Source organism: Theropithecus gelada, chromosome 18 (genome assembly GCF_003255815.1).
Source record: "Theropithecus gelada isolate Dixy chromosome 18, Tgel_1.0, whole genome shotgun sequence".
Taxonomy (NCBI): Eukaryota; Metazoa; Chordata; class Mammalia; order Primates; family Cercopithecidae; genus Theropithecus; species Theropithecus gelada.
Window position 1 is genome coordinate 17,429,780 of NC_037686.1, and position 15,041 is coordinate 17,444,820.

The 15,041-nt window shown below is 38.3% G+C and overlaps 1 protein-coding gene across 6 annotated transcripts in view; it reads right to left on the reverse strand.

Annotated features, from left to right (window-relative positions):
* The window catches only part of ZNF521 (zinc finger protein 521), a 293,510-nt gene that overhangs the window by 263,077 nt on the left and 15,392 nt on the right, over nucleotides 1-15,041 (reverse strand). For 5 of the 6 annotated variants that reach the window (XR_003116693.1, XM_025365533.1, XM_025365536.1 and 2 more), the window contains one exon: nucleotides 498-677. Coding sequence is in view for 4 of the 6 variants with exons in the window: in XM_025365533.1 (XP_025221318.1) it covers nucleotides 498-677 (180 nt within the window). In the remaining 2 variants the exon portion in view is untranslated. Of the gene's footprint in view, nucleotides 1-497; nucleotides 827-15,041 lie in introns of those variants that run through there. The other variant, XM_025365532.1, reaches the window with a different exon arrangement.

The window sequence follows — 15,041 nt, forward strand, 5'->3', positions numbered from 1 at the left end:
TGAGATGGAAAAATGAACATACCCAGTGAGAACTGTGGTGCTCAAGGATAAGCATTAAACTTTATGGGAACACAAAACAACGTGGCTAACTCAGGCAGAGGGTGATCAGAAAAGGTTTCCTTCAGGAAGTGTTATCTAAGCTAACATGTTCCTTTCTCATGCTGTCTTTGAAAAGGTATGCAAAGGATTTTTAAAATATATTAGTCATCCAATATTCACGTTCTGCTCCTAAATGGCATCATGTAAAAAAAATTAAAAAAGAAAATACACTCATTTGCTCTTAACATCTAGGTGCATTTCAAAATCTAAGAGGGCTGTGACACTGAGGTTACCCCAAACAGCCATCTCAGAATTCTTTCAAAAGCACCTCTAGACTTAGCTAGGTATTCAAGTGTAGGAATAAAATAATTTGAAGAGAAAAACACATAAAGGAACAAACTGAAAAAATCAGAAATAGAACAGTACAAGAAGACAAAAAAGTGGTAAGTATTGTTTACCTGTCAGTTGACATTGATTAATCTTGTGTTCTGTGATATCGCTCAGCGATTCAAACACCTGGAGGCAGCTGTCACAGCTGTGCACAGCCTCGTCTTCCAACTCCTCCCCGTCTTCCGGCCTCTTCTTACAATCTAGCGCCTCTCCATCTTCAGTCTTGTCTTCAAGTTTACAGTTGGGGTCTGAAAAAAAATCAACACTGTAAGTATGGGGTTTAAAGACAGGTTCTTTTAAAGTAACGTTTAATCTTCTTGCTACCAAAAACAGAAACACCATTTTCCTTGAAGCTGCAATAGGAGGGCTTCATTGCAGATTTTATTACAGACGAATCAAAAGTGAGCCTCTCCTAACATTATTCAGTTAGTGATCATCAAAGGCCTTCTTCCCTTTCCCCACCATGTAGCCCTTTTCCTATCTCTCCCATCAAATCACTCGTCTACTCCTAAGATTGACTTTGCCATTTTTTTCATAGCCTTTTAGTTTTTGCTTAAAAGAGAGAGATAAATCACTTTTAAAATTAAACAGTCTCCAATGCAAAAGAAAAAAAAAACCCCACTGTGCTTAAGAATGAACTCTTTTTCTGCTAAATATACTCTTTCGTGGGAAATTACCAGAATTAGCCAAAAGTCTAGAATAAGCTAAGGTAATCACCATAGGCACAAAAATGACCTTTACTTATAAACTGGTCAAAACACACAGCTACTCCATTATTTGTTAGACACTGATAGCAAAATAAGCTGTTATCATATAGCAAAAACATTCTTACAAACGCAAACTCAAGTGTAAATGTATGTCTCTTGTTTTCAAAATTATCCAAAAAAGTGAAATAAGATATATGAAAAGCAATTATAAATAATAATGAAGTCAACAACTTGAGTTGGCATTACTAGCGTTGAAAAACTAAATGTTGTGAAAATTAAAAATAGTTCCATTGTAACCCTAAAAATGATACACAAACAGCAAGGAGAGGTGCGGGAGTACATGGAGAGAAAAGCACATGGAATGCGTTTACTTAGAGCTCAATAAATGCTTTTTGATTAGTGACGCTGTCCTTTGACTCAATTCCTCCCAAAGAGGGAGGGAGAAAGGAACTGTGGGGACGGGGCAGAAGAGTATCTCTTTGGGGGAAATTAAGATAATAGGGTAATACAATCAGTGACTGAATTTATGGGTCACTGATTTCCAGTAGCAAAAAGTCCTCCAAAGTCATAAATAAACTATATCTCAAAATACAGTAAAATTAAACCAGAGATTTCTATTTTCTATAAGGCTTTGACTAGTCAATGAAATGTTTACAAAAGAACTGTATCAAGACACCTAAGAAATAAGTAAGGCATTATCTGTAGTCACATTTTTGTATGACTACAATATTACTTTTAATGGCTACAATAAATATAATAATTTAAATATAAATATAATCAATTTTTTTAAATTTTGCTTTTCAGAGATGGCTCTTACCATGTGGCCCAAGCTGAGGTGCAGTGGCTATTCATAGGCACTATCATAGCTCACTGCAGCCTCCAACTCCTGGCCTCAAGCAATCCTCCTGCCTCAGCCTCCTGAGTAGTTGGGACCACAGGCACACACTGCCATACCCAGCTATTTAATATTTTAAATATCTCATTAAATGCTACAATCAAGAATCCACGGAATCAAAAATAACCAAGTATTTCTCAAAGTCCATAAACGCCACCACACCAATATCCTGCGCTCTGAGATTGTTTTCTGCTATTTTGCACATAGCACGTTTCTACGAATGCTTCTTCTACAAGTCACTTATATTCCCTTTTTTGTCTGGCAGTTGTTCAAGGGCCTTTCTTCACATCTGCAATAAACATAACTATATCACCACCCTTCCAATGATTCACATATGCCAAAATCAACTTATATCACAATGTATCTGATCAACTCTCGGGTTCTTTAAAAAAAAGCAAAATTCCCATCTCAAAGAGCACATAGTTTTGTTTGTTGGGTTTTTCAAAAAGAACACACTGTTTAAGTACATTGGTAATTTGGGTTGATTTGCCATCTGGAAAATTATTATCTCAGCATTCTACACAGTGCCCATTTCAGTATACCAGGATTGAGACTGCTCATTCCTGGGGGAGTAATCACAGGGATTTTGCATTTGTCTTGTACTCTGCCCAGCACAGTTCTATGTCCAGGTGAGTGCTTAGTAAATATTATTTAGTGATGGTGAGAAAGAGAAGGAGAAAAAAATAGAGACTACCTTTAAAAGTCCTTTACTGGTATTTTCTCTGTAAACAGGAACAGACCAGTTACCTCTAAAGTAAAAAACACCCGCATGCCTACATTTTCCAAAGCTGATACTATAGGACCCACCATATTTGGGTTTGCTTCTCTCAAATATTTCATCTGGGGCTATAGATGAAAAAAAAAAAAAAATGGCAATGATTCAAAGATCTCCGACAAACTAAAACCAAGTGATGAAATACTGCCAAACTAGACAGCAATTCAGGAAAATAAATAACTGTCCCACCTATGGCAAACTGACCCCCACACCATTAAAACACTTATTGGAAGGCAGCATGTACTCATGAATACTCTTGGTTGTTTAGTATGAGTTTCTAGTTTCTCAAAAAAACTGATAGCACTCAGGGAAATGTCGCTGTTAGGTCTGAATTTTAATATGATTATTTAAATGCTACACATCCAGTTTGCAGACCTGTTTGTTTTTAAATAAGGAGACTCTGTGAATACTTTAAGTACCATACAGAGAAAAACGATAAAAACTCACTTTCCTTATTATTCGAGAATATAGACACGTTCCATGAATCCAGTATCAAAAATACAAACATAGAAGAATGCATGATGGTTTCGCTCTTAAAAGCTGAAGAACTGACCCCAGTCCCTGCTTCCAACACTGTGGCTAGTTATTAAAATGAGGGTCATTTTAAGACTAATAAAAAATAGTTTTGCTTCCACTTCTGCATTTACAGATAGAACCCTTCAGGGACTGAAGTCAGTCAAGCTTATTCACTTCTGCTGCAACTTTAGGATGCATGCTCCAGCCAACTGGCGAATTTGTTTTTAGGTCAACACTTAAGAGGGACCCTCTGGGAAGCGGGTTCGATTATAGCCTATGATGCCTTGGTGTAATGAGTACTGGAATCTCAGTCTCTCTCCTCGTAAGATTTTTCCAGCCTCCACTTTCATGAAAAAGTCTTTTTTGCCCATTCAAAAGATGTGTTTATTTGTGCTAGGGGTTTGCATCCCTAATGCCAGTTGATGTAGGAAGATTCTAGAAAGCTTACACTGTCAACCATTTCTTTCCCACAGGTGGCTATACTTCAATAATTGCACATGGACTTAGTGATGTAGTTTTTATAAAGTCCTTTGAGATCCAATCATAAAAAATAATTGTATTACTCTGCTAGCCATTCAAACCTCTGACTTCAGCCTAAGGGGTTATAAATACAAGGTCCAGGCCTGCAAGTACTGCCCTGCCCCCAGCACCACTGCAGGAAGGATCATTGTTCTCCCAACTCCATTGTTATGCTATAAATCCACGCAAAGGGTTATATTTTAAAATATCTCCAAACTCTCTACACTGCAACTACAAACTGTGTCATAGCTGCAGGCACCACTTTCTCTCCCCCTACCATAAATGATGGTGCCCAAACATGTTGCATTCAACACAAATGATCTCACCTCCTCAACCAACTTTCCACCTCATCCTCTGAAAAGGGTGCTATGGGACACTGGATTTATATCGTTCTGATTGGATAAAATGCTGAATTTTGGAACACACGCACAATTATTATTACAAAAGTAAGTGGCAGCTTTCTGTTTCCAATTTTGTTAACATTACTTATAAATAGGAATTTAAAAGAAGCATTCTTTTCCCTGATTATGTTCTCTGGCAGGTGGTTCTTTTCTCGGTCTCATCTTCCTCTTCGTAAGAATTGTTATTGCTATAACTTGCTTTAATAAAATTACAACTGTGGGGGAAATGAAAAATTACACTGGCTTAAAAGTGTTGGAGGCAATAAACCCATGGACTTCAATTAATTTCAAGTGTGGGATCAGTTTAAGGCCAACCAGCAGAAATTCTGTTCTGTCCATGTAAAAATGAGGTTTCACCACATTTACTTTTTATAACCTATATAAAAGTCAAGTAAAAGTAATGAATATCTAAAAGCCATCTCAGTGGACTGGCAAAGACTATCTGTATTCTTGAAACTCATCTTACATATTTCTCTCTGTGCAACAAGGATCCCATGCCTGATCAAAGGTAAAATGTCAAACTACTGAGAAAACAGCCCAATTTCCAATCCATTTCACTGCCTCAAAATGGACCTCCTTCCAAGCCACTTTTGCATGGAAAAGCACTGGCAAAAGAAAGAAAAACTAAGAGATCATGTGGTTATAATTATTACCAGGCAAGGAATATTTCTGCAGCTCAGTGGTAAAGTAAAACTCTGTCGCTCTCTGCTCCCAATAGTGTCCATCGCAAAACAACTGCCTCATTAAATCTCTGCAGTAAGATTAATATGCCGTAGCTGCACTACATTTATAACTTGGTACTCTATAAAAAGCACATTTAATGGTAAGAGCCAGAGCCTAGATACAAAGTATTACTATAAAAACTTCTGGCAGCAAGTACACAGTGCAGGCCCTCTGTCCCTCTTGCTGGAGATATAAATGAGGCTTTTCCTGGTTAATTCCAAGCATGAAGCTCTACCTTAAAAACCAGAGTCAGTTTTTATGAGAGTGGCAGAAACACAAGATTCTGAGGATGATGTAAATATGAATGCAATAAGATTACTTAACAACTAAGACTGGCAAGAGATGAATGAACCCAAAATACTCTACTTATATACTCATGCAAATTTAAAACTGGACCACTTCCTAACAGTTTGTTCTCTGATCATAGCCAGCTTTTCACCAAATTAAACAGCCATGGCATGAATTACTCAATCTTAAGTCAACCCACACAGTGCCCAGTGAGTTCAAGAAACTACCAACTAAAAAATACATACTACCTGAAAAAAAGTAAGTCTTAGCTTCACTGTGATGACCATGACCTCCAGGATCTTAATAGCCTAAAACTGTCTAAAAAAAATTAAAGAAAAAGTGGCCCCAACACTACACTGAACTAGTAAAAACAGAGGGTTTTTGAGACTTTAGAAAGCTGCCCGAGTTCTTTCTTTCAAGGATATTGTCTGAAAATAAAAAGGCATTATAACCCATGTCACATATTCAGGAATTCTATGCCAAATAAATAAACAAATAATTTAGATGAATGCATTCCATACCAAAATCTCCCCAAATCACTGCAAATGGTGCATCTCAGGTTAACAACCATCTTGTGCTAAGTGTAATTAACTGTCTAATGATGCTGTACTTAAAGTTCATGTGTGTACTCACAACTAGCCTTCTAGGTTTAGTGACATATTTAGAAGTCCCACACCTAAAGAGATAATCAGGGAGTAGTATCTGTTTAGAATAAACCATATCTGAAAGCACTCCTCCCCTACAAGTATGTTCAAATCACAATCCCTGATTTCTGTTCATACTTTTTAAGAACACAGAAAACGTTACCTTCAGGCTACAAAGAGTTAACAAGAAACAGAAAGCCTTCCTGGTTTTCAAAAACCAAAGGGCGGGATCATTATTTTGTGCTTTCTGGGCTCTAGATACGCATTCTAACTTGAAATCCCATAAGACGAAAACAGATTTAGGGGAAATAAATCGCACACTGTTATAAAATGGCAAGCAGGCTCTAATGAAGGCAGGCAGCATTGCCAGACTGTGCAGCCGTCTGTCCCACACTCGCCTGCTGGTCTGCTGCCTCATTTTTTTATTACTGTCAACTAAAGGTAAACAAACAAACAAAACACAAACAAAAACAAAAGCGATCGATGGGGTGGCAAAGGGCCGAGCATCCCCGGAACCACATCAGCCTCAACTTCGCAGGATTATGATGGGCATCCCAGGCAGAGACCTGGCTGGGCACCAACCAGTCCAAAGAGCTCCTGTGGTCACGGATAAGAATGTGCTCCTTTTACTTTTTTTCTGCAATGTTTATTTTCTAAACACTCTATTCTCTGAAAGTTATTAAATTGTTTTACAGAAGAAAAAAAGGAACCTGTCATCTATTTGTTCTTTCCTTTGACTATAAAATCTTCTCAGACAGAAAGAATGATCTCTGTATTAAACAAAATCGCACTGTTGAAGTTTAGACTTTCTGTGGTTTTGCTTGATTGTTCTACAGGTCTATCACGGTCCTTGAAGACCAAAGAGAAATATCACAGATGTACTGTTATCAAGGAGAACATGCCAATTGTGAATTTATTACCACTCTCTACAGTGAAATTCCTTGAAGGAGGATGCTGAATGGGAGGAAATTAGCCTTAGGGGAGGTTAAACACACATAAACAAACACATACACACACACACACATTCACTTGCACAATTTGCAACAAAATAAAAAGTTTCTCCTCTTCCAATCAGAAAGATAAACCCGAATTTCTTTCTTCCATTATTCCCCCTTTATCTTATTTATTTATTTTTTTATTTTTTGTGATGGAGTCTCGCTCTTTGGCTAAGCCCGGAGTGCAGTGGTGCGATCTCGGCTCACTGCAACCTCCGCCTCCCGGGTTCAAGCAATTCTCCTGCCTCAGCCTCCTGAGTAGCTGGGATTACAGGCACGTGCCACCATGCCTGGCTAATTTTTTGTATTTTCAATAGAGACCGGGTTTCACTGTGTTAGCCAGGATGGTCTCGATCTCCTGACCTCATGATCCACCCGCCTCAGCCTCCCAAAGTGCTGGGATTACAGGTGTGGCCTTCGTGCCAGCCTATTTCCGCTTTATCTTTAACACAAAATTTGGTAAAAGAAAAACACAATAGAAAAGCAACTTCAGTACTCCAACTTTAATGCAGAGTAGTTTGTAGCTATTTACCAACGTATTCCTACCTTAAAGTTATTTATCTTCACAATGAATTTCTAAGGCTGCCTTGTGACAACTTCCATAAGCAAACATTTCTTAAGCACCTATGTGGTTAATAGCCAGTTGATTAAGGGCCTGGAGATACAACATCTAAATTCCTGTTCCAAGAAGTTTGCAATTTGCTGCAGCTTCCCAACTAGTGGGTCAAAAGCAAGTTCAAGTGTTTGGGGATACCGATCCTCTCAGCCTTCAAGGTGACCAGGCACAGGCTGGGATGACTGGAAACTACAAGTCTGACTTCCCCGGCCTTGAATGGTTTTGTTCATTTACCCAAGTTTGCCATTTGAAACTTATCACTTTTCTGCCTATGTCATTTCATGAGAAGGCCTGACAGGCGCAAGGAGAGAGAGAGAAGAGTAAGTCAACGACTACAGCAAGAGGAATAAGTACTCAGTTGGAGGGGCATCTAAATCGGGGCAGGGTAATTTTACCCCAAGAAGAACAGCTTGGGCTACATTTTGAAGACTACGTAGCACTGAGAACAAGAACACGGCTCTCCAGGCAGCAGAAACATAGGTAAGGCCACAGATACGTAAAACTACATGATGCCTTCAAAGAAATGCAAGTACCTGTGTTGCTATTCAAAGTAGCGGGGGGCAGATAGACCAGACGGACAGTGGGGCAGCAGCAGAGACCAGGCTGGAAAAGCGGCTAGAGCACGAAGGAATTCCTGTGAGCAAAACGTCCAGATGTTAACCTCACTGCTATGAGAAATCACGGATGGATTTTAAGTAGGAGAGTGAATGATTTGGTTGACATTATACAAAGATGCTGCACTGGTAACTGAGAGGATGGTATGGACAAAGATCAGACCTGGAAGCAAAGACACCAGTCCAGCGCCTACAAGGTAAACCAGGAAGGAAGTAGAAAGTGAAAACTAAGTCAGTGGCAGAAAGGAAATAATGGTTCTGGGAGCCACTCTGGAAACAGGATCTGGATGGATGGTGAGGAGGGGAAAGTGGAGCGCTGTCTCAGTGTTTGCCAGGCACCAGGCTTAATGGAGCCATTCCTAGACAGGAGCATGTTTTTCTCACTATCTTCACATCCAGGTTTTGTCTTTTACCCATATTCTCACTTACCTAAATAGTGACAAACAAGTGCCAAAGCTGGAGAAAACCTGGGCAGAAAAATCACACCTCCTAACTTTTTTTTTTTTTTTTTTTTGAGACAGGATCTCACTTTGTCGCCAGGCTGCAGTGCAGTGACGCAATCTCAGCTCACTGCAACTTCTGTCTCCAAGGTTCAAGTGATTCTCCGGCCTCAGCCTCTCTAGTAGCTGGGACTACAGGCCTGTGCCACCACGCCCAGCTAATTTTTATATTTTTTAGTGGAGACAGGGTTTCACCATGTTGGCCAGGATGGTCTTGATCTCTTGACCTCATGATCCACCCGCCTCGGCCTCCCAAAGTGCTAGGATTACAGGCGTGAGCCACCGCGCCCAGCCACCACCTAACTTTCTAACCGAGTACCAGAGGTTTCCAGGGGCCCCAATGACACTTCTCAGGACTTCAAAGATCTTTGGTAAGATTCCTTTTACTTTAGTTTTATTTTAAGCACACACAATGCCAAAGAAGAATAAGTATAAAATTGAACTGAAAACCAAAAGAGACATTGATTCTAATATCCCTTTCTTATCTCTTCTTTAAATATACCATTAACCATTAGTTTAAGTAAGTTAACACGATTTTACTTGCAGTTCATGATTCTTTTCATAAGACAAAGTCAAAACACCAGACTACTACTTTTAATAACATAAAACGCCAATAAATTTAAAATGCTTCTTTTAAAAGGTGCACACAGCCTTCCCCTAAAAGAAAATACGGTAAGGAACCACAAAGAATGTGACAGGGCAGCAGGGGAAAGAGATGACACAAGGCCAAAATGGGTACACAAACTCAAAATCACCTACGCTAATAAAGAAAGAAAAAGGTACCCCACTGAAGTTTTTTCTAGATGAAGGGCTTAAAGTAAAATACCCAATGTCTTTTTGTAACTTTGTCATTTTTATTTTGTTTTGCTTTGGCATGAGCCTTTCTTCTTGCCAGATTTGAAATGCCTCACTCTTCCAACTACCCTGATGCCTTCAGATTCAACAGTGACACACTGGAATCTCATATAGTCTCTAACTTCCTGCAAAAAGAAACAAAACCAGCTTCTGTAGTTCCATGTTCAATCTTAAACCCAGCCTCGAGGACCCCTTTCTTCCATTTTACATAAGAAAGATACTACACACAAATATTTTTAATATCCAGCTAATCAAGCACTAATTTCTCGATAGTAAAGCAACTTTAAAACTGCTAAAAAAAAAAAAAAAAAAAAAAAAATTCCACTCTGGAGGAAAACAAATTATTTGAAAACATTTATGTGCAGTCTTTAGTACATAATGACCAGGTATACTGAAAACTGCTTCTCAGACAAGACAGCTACAATAAGAAATAAAACCAATTTTTTGAACCTAGGATTTAGACATTTGGACATTTGGGAAAGAGTCTGGCTCCTCTTTACTAAATAAGTCTATGTAGCCTTAGTAGCACAGCTAGAAAGCATTAGTTCCCCCAAGCAAAGAAAAATCTGGGGCTAAATGCCTTTGTATTAACGATATCATACTAATAGCTACACCAACTGTTTGTATTTTTTCAGCCATTTTAGACAGTGCCAATCAAATTGCAACATTTCTGAATTGGACACCTAAAGTTAACTATCTCAACATTTGCTGAAACATTAGCCTGGGGGAAAGTGTTTTGTTTGAATCAGGAAACACTGGCTTGATGCAATGTAGCAATACTCACCTTCACATTTTGAGAAGGTAAACCCCAACCTCATTCACAAAAATCAATACAATAGTATCACTCAATTCTCTTTACTAGTGACTTTGGACTTGCTTTCTTCTTTTTTTCTTTTCTTTTTTTTTTTTTTTTAATTTAGGAATTTCCTCTCCTTAACTACAATCATATATTTGAAAGACAAGGACAATTGGATTTGTCTAAAGTTTGTCAATTAATCACATTTTGGGCATTTAATATTCCACTAAACAGATTTATTTCACCCAGGAACATGAAAAAGTGTTGATTTTTTTTCTTTCTTTTTCCCCCTTCAGCAGCTCCAAATGGTTCTCAAACTGAGAATCAAAATGCCATTAAAACAAAGAGAAAAATAATTTGAAAACACATTTTTTCTTTTCTTTCCTAGCTAACACATAAGTAGAAAGTCCACATTTGTAAGAAATGATCCCACTTAGGAAGATAAGAAAGCATTTTCCAAACAACTGCCTTGGTAACATGATGACTCAGGAAAAGAGAAATTTTTTAAAAAGTCTATATAACGAAAGGCACAAATTTGTATAATGAAAGATCAGAGCAAAAAAAAAAAATGAGGCTGTGATTTATACCTTATGAGCTATTATAAACTACAAGAAAATTTATGTATAATTGAAAAAAAGGAATTCATTTTGTCTTCCCCTAGTTGGTCTAATAAATTTTAAAATACATACAACCCTAAATGTCTAAGGTTCCTTCAGCCTGATAAACAAAACAAGAAAAGCCACACAACCAAAAATAAACTATAAAAATAGATCATTATTGATTTAGTTCCATTTCTGCAACACTTTCCTTAAGGAATCTGAAACAAAGAAAACATAAGGGCATCATTTGTTTTAAACTTTTTAACTGCACTTTTCATTTCCTAGGACACAAAAATAATTCCTTAGGTGTCCATATGAGTTTAATGTTTTTCTTTAGTTTTAACACAATCTCTCCAAAAGCCAGGTTTTAAAAATGTACTTTTTCCTACAGAATGACCATCTCACCAAATGTGCATTCAATCTGCATGTATCTGCAGACAAGTAATAAAGACACGAGTGCCATTAGCATAATCAATACACAATTTACAGAGCTACCCAGATAGAACTAAAAGTGAACGTGTACGCCATTATCATAGTAACTATAAATTAATAGTTGTTTGTGGAAATGTGTTCCCACTTAACTTATACTGTCTCAATCTTGACTTGTCAGGATAATGTGACCACATATATTGGTATAGTATTTATGTATATAATGTAGCATATACACATACAAATATATACATATGTCTATATACTAGAGTATATAGTATATATTTTATAGAATAATGCTATATGTAAACATATTTTCAAATGATTATTTCCAGATAATCTCCAAATATGCATAAAGTAATATCAACTAAATCAATCACACATGGAGGAAATGGCTGATAAATAAACACCTATATTTATTTGTTTTGCTTTTTTTTACTATGTAGATTAATAAGCATGTAGTTTAATAAGGACACACACACTCTCTCAATAGATAGATAGATAGATAGATAGATAGATAGATAGATAGATAGATAGATAGATAGATAGATAGATAGATAGATGTATATGTAAATATATATGACGAGGGAGCATATTCTCAGAGGGTGGGCAGAGGGGCCAGGGCTCATCTTATTTTTAAAAGAGAATAATAAGGAAAATAATCTGGTCAATCCTGCTATTGCTGTTGGTAGTTTTTTAAAATCCAACACATTTGAAACCTTACATTTAGCCAACACTACCAAAAAAAAAAAAAAAGTACATCCTGTCTCTGAAATGCCATCTCTAGGATATCAGAATTGGAGTAATTTTTTCAGAAACAGTGGCAAGTCATGCCCAGTCCCCTCCACAGAGGGTATCAGTGCCATACCAGTCCTTAGGACAACCTATCCCTGCAATGGATATGTCCATCTTTCACAGCCCTGAAGAAAAACTGTATCAAATGTAGTATATTTCAAACGAAACAAAACAGGGATAGCTTCTGGATGGTCAAGTGCCTTCATCTGCCAGTGGGAAATATGAATTTGTTTCCCCTCTCTCTGCTTCATGGTGTGTTTAATACTGTCAGTGCGGTATTACCAGGGGCTACTCAGCCCAAAGCCAGGTGCATTGCTATTATCTTTGCAGGCACAACCATCACTCACTTTTTCCCAGAAGTCAAGCTGATGGGCTCCACCCAAGCAAATCTCCTGACCTTTGAGTAACAGCACCGAGAAGAAAGACCTTTCCAAGTCTACTCAACTTCTACAAGTCAGTAGTTCAAGATTTCACCAGCAATGAAAAAAACGCTCCAGCACCCCCTTGCCACCGCCACTAAAATATCTCCCAGATCAGCTTCCAGAGGCATTCAATTTTTTTTTTTAAATCAGAACACAAAGCCTTTAGTTACACAATTAGAGATTCGTCAGGTTTCCGCTGCTTTTAATGCTCTCTCACATGTAAAGGACTGATATCCTATCACAGTTTTTCTTGGAGAAGTAACTTTCTCTTAGGGGCAGGGGAGTAGAATAGGACAGGGAACTCAGATCTAAATGCCTAAAGTCAAAAGGAACATCAGAGGAGAGATCTGGTGGCCAGAGGATTAATTATTTCTACATCTTGATTTGGTTTATGACCAGTCTTGGCTTCTTCATTTTTAAAGTATGGGATGAAAGACTGCCCACTTTCGAGTTCGTTTTCTGCTTCAGCCATACTAACTGGATGGGCCCAGTGTATGTGACTCAGTTTTCTCACCTATAAAACGTGGGGAATGATAACTGACAAAGGATACATTGAAAGCCAAAGGAAGACACGGTGTCTTCTGAAACACTGAACAGGTGCCCACACATAAGGTATTTGTCATAAATAGCGAACTCAACTCTCCTCCAGCTCCATTACCCACCTTTTATTGCAGAGAATGGTTACTAAGAGTTGAATATAAAAGTTCACACGATTCCTCTTAGGCTTTCTCTAGAAGGGGAAATATTTTCTTCTCCACATAAAGTGGCAAAGAAGCCACAATACTGAGTACCACCCCTAAAGACTTTGCAGACGAGATAAACATAAAGAGGATAAAACATGCAGGCCTCCCCAGCTTCCCAGAGAACTTCATCCAGAATAAAAAAATATTACCAGTTAGTAATTTGCTAAGAGCTAAACATCCTTTAAGCACCTGATGTTTGTTTCTTAATATGACAGTCCTGCAAGGTAGATTCCTAACATTTTACTGGTAAGAAAACTGAGGTTTAGTAAGATTCAGTAACACGTAGCTTGTTAATGTGCAGGATTCAAACGCGGGTCCACCAGGCACTGGCTCCCCTGTGACATGCCGACTGCACACACAGGACCAAAGCACTGAGACATCCACTGCTCAGACTAGAATAACGAAGGTGATGCTCTCAGCGCAGTGTGCCTGTGATTTTGGCTTTCAGAAAAAGTCTGAAAGGGTTGGAAAAGTCACTTTTCCTTTTATCACCTAAAAAGGGTATAGCCATGAAAGGTAATTCCTAGAATTATAAATCAAGAGACTGAGACTGTCCTCCCTAGTCTGACACGAAGTCATGGTGTGACCTGGAGTAAGTCATTTAAGTCCCTGGGTCTTGGAGACAGCAAGTGGGTCATCTCTAGGGTCTTCCCTGCTCTAAACTCTCATGATCTGTATCCTCTCCTGTGCTCAAAACACTGTACCTCACCTAACAAGATGTCCATCCCCACCTCTGGCTGGCCTTTCAGGAAACTAAACTAGCACCCGAGCCCAACACCCTTTTAAAAGTGTTTCCCAGAATATCTATATTAACCGATCCCAAAGTGAAATTTCCTTTGTCACTTTCTATCATTTAAAGATATTCCACTCATTAAAAGTGGCCTCTCTCAATCCTCTTGGCTCTCCCCACTCTGATTTTCATGACTATTGCTCTCACTTCATTTAGCATTAAGGTTGAAGAAAAAAGTATAAATGGCTCTTTGAAAGTCATCTGATTGGATATATTAAGGTTTTAGACTTTGTCAGTATAGAAAGACAACTTTATGACAGTTTACATTTAGTTAAAATTAAAAGAAAAGATAGTGTCTATGAAGAGTGTCACCGGACAAGTGAATGCCAAGGTCAACTAGCGAGCGCAGACAGAGGCTTGGCTTCTAAAACCCAAAGGGCCAGCAGAGTCAAGCAATCTAGCAGTAGGGCCTGGCTGATTTCATGAACTGAAGAGAGAGAGTAAGACTTGTGATTGAACAAGCAAGGGAAGTTAAGGGGAAATTAAAGCAAGCTGAACAGTTAAGATTTACTGCAGAAAGAATAAAGCAGAAACCAAGAGGAAAGCAATGTCAATCTGCCCCCAAATAAGGTATCGAATAAAATTAAAGCACTGGCTAGACACAGCCAGGCATGAATGGGAGTTAACTGCCAGTCAGCAGACCATTCCTGCATTTTCCTTCCACATTCAAACTCTATACCCACATGTGCTTCTAGACAACACAGAATCTCTCTCTGAAGCCAAGAAAAAGTGCTTCTAGACAAATTTACTGATGACAGAGGTGATGCAGAAAATCATCCCCTCGTTCCACTAATTCTTTTGTAAACCCAAGCCCGGATTTACCTTTTTAATTTAAGGATTATTAATAAATCTGCTATGATTAAACTTTCATAATGATATGTGAATTATTTGTCTCCAGTTCCTTTCTCCCAAGAACAATTAGACTACCTTTGTAAATTAGCACTGGCCCTTTTGCAGAGAACCTAAAAGACACCAACCCAACTTACCAGA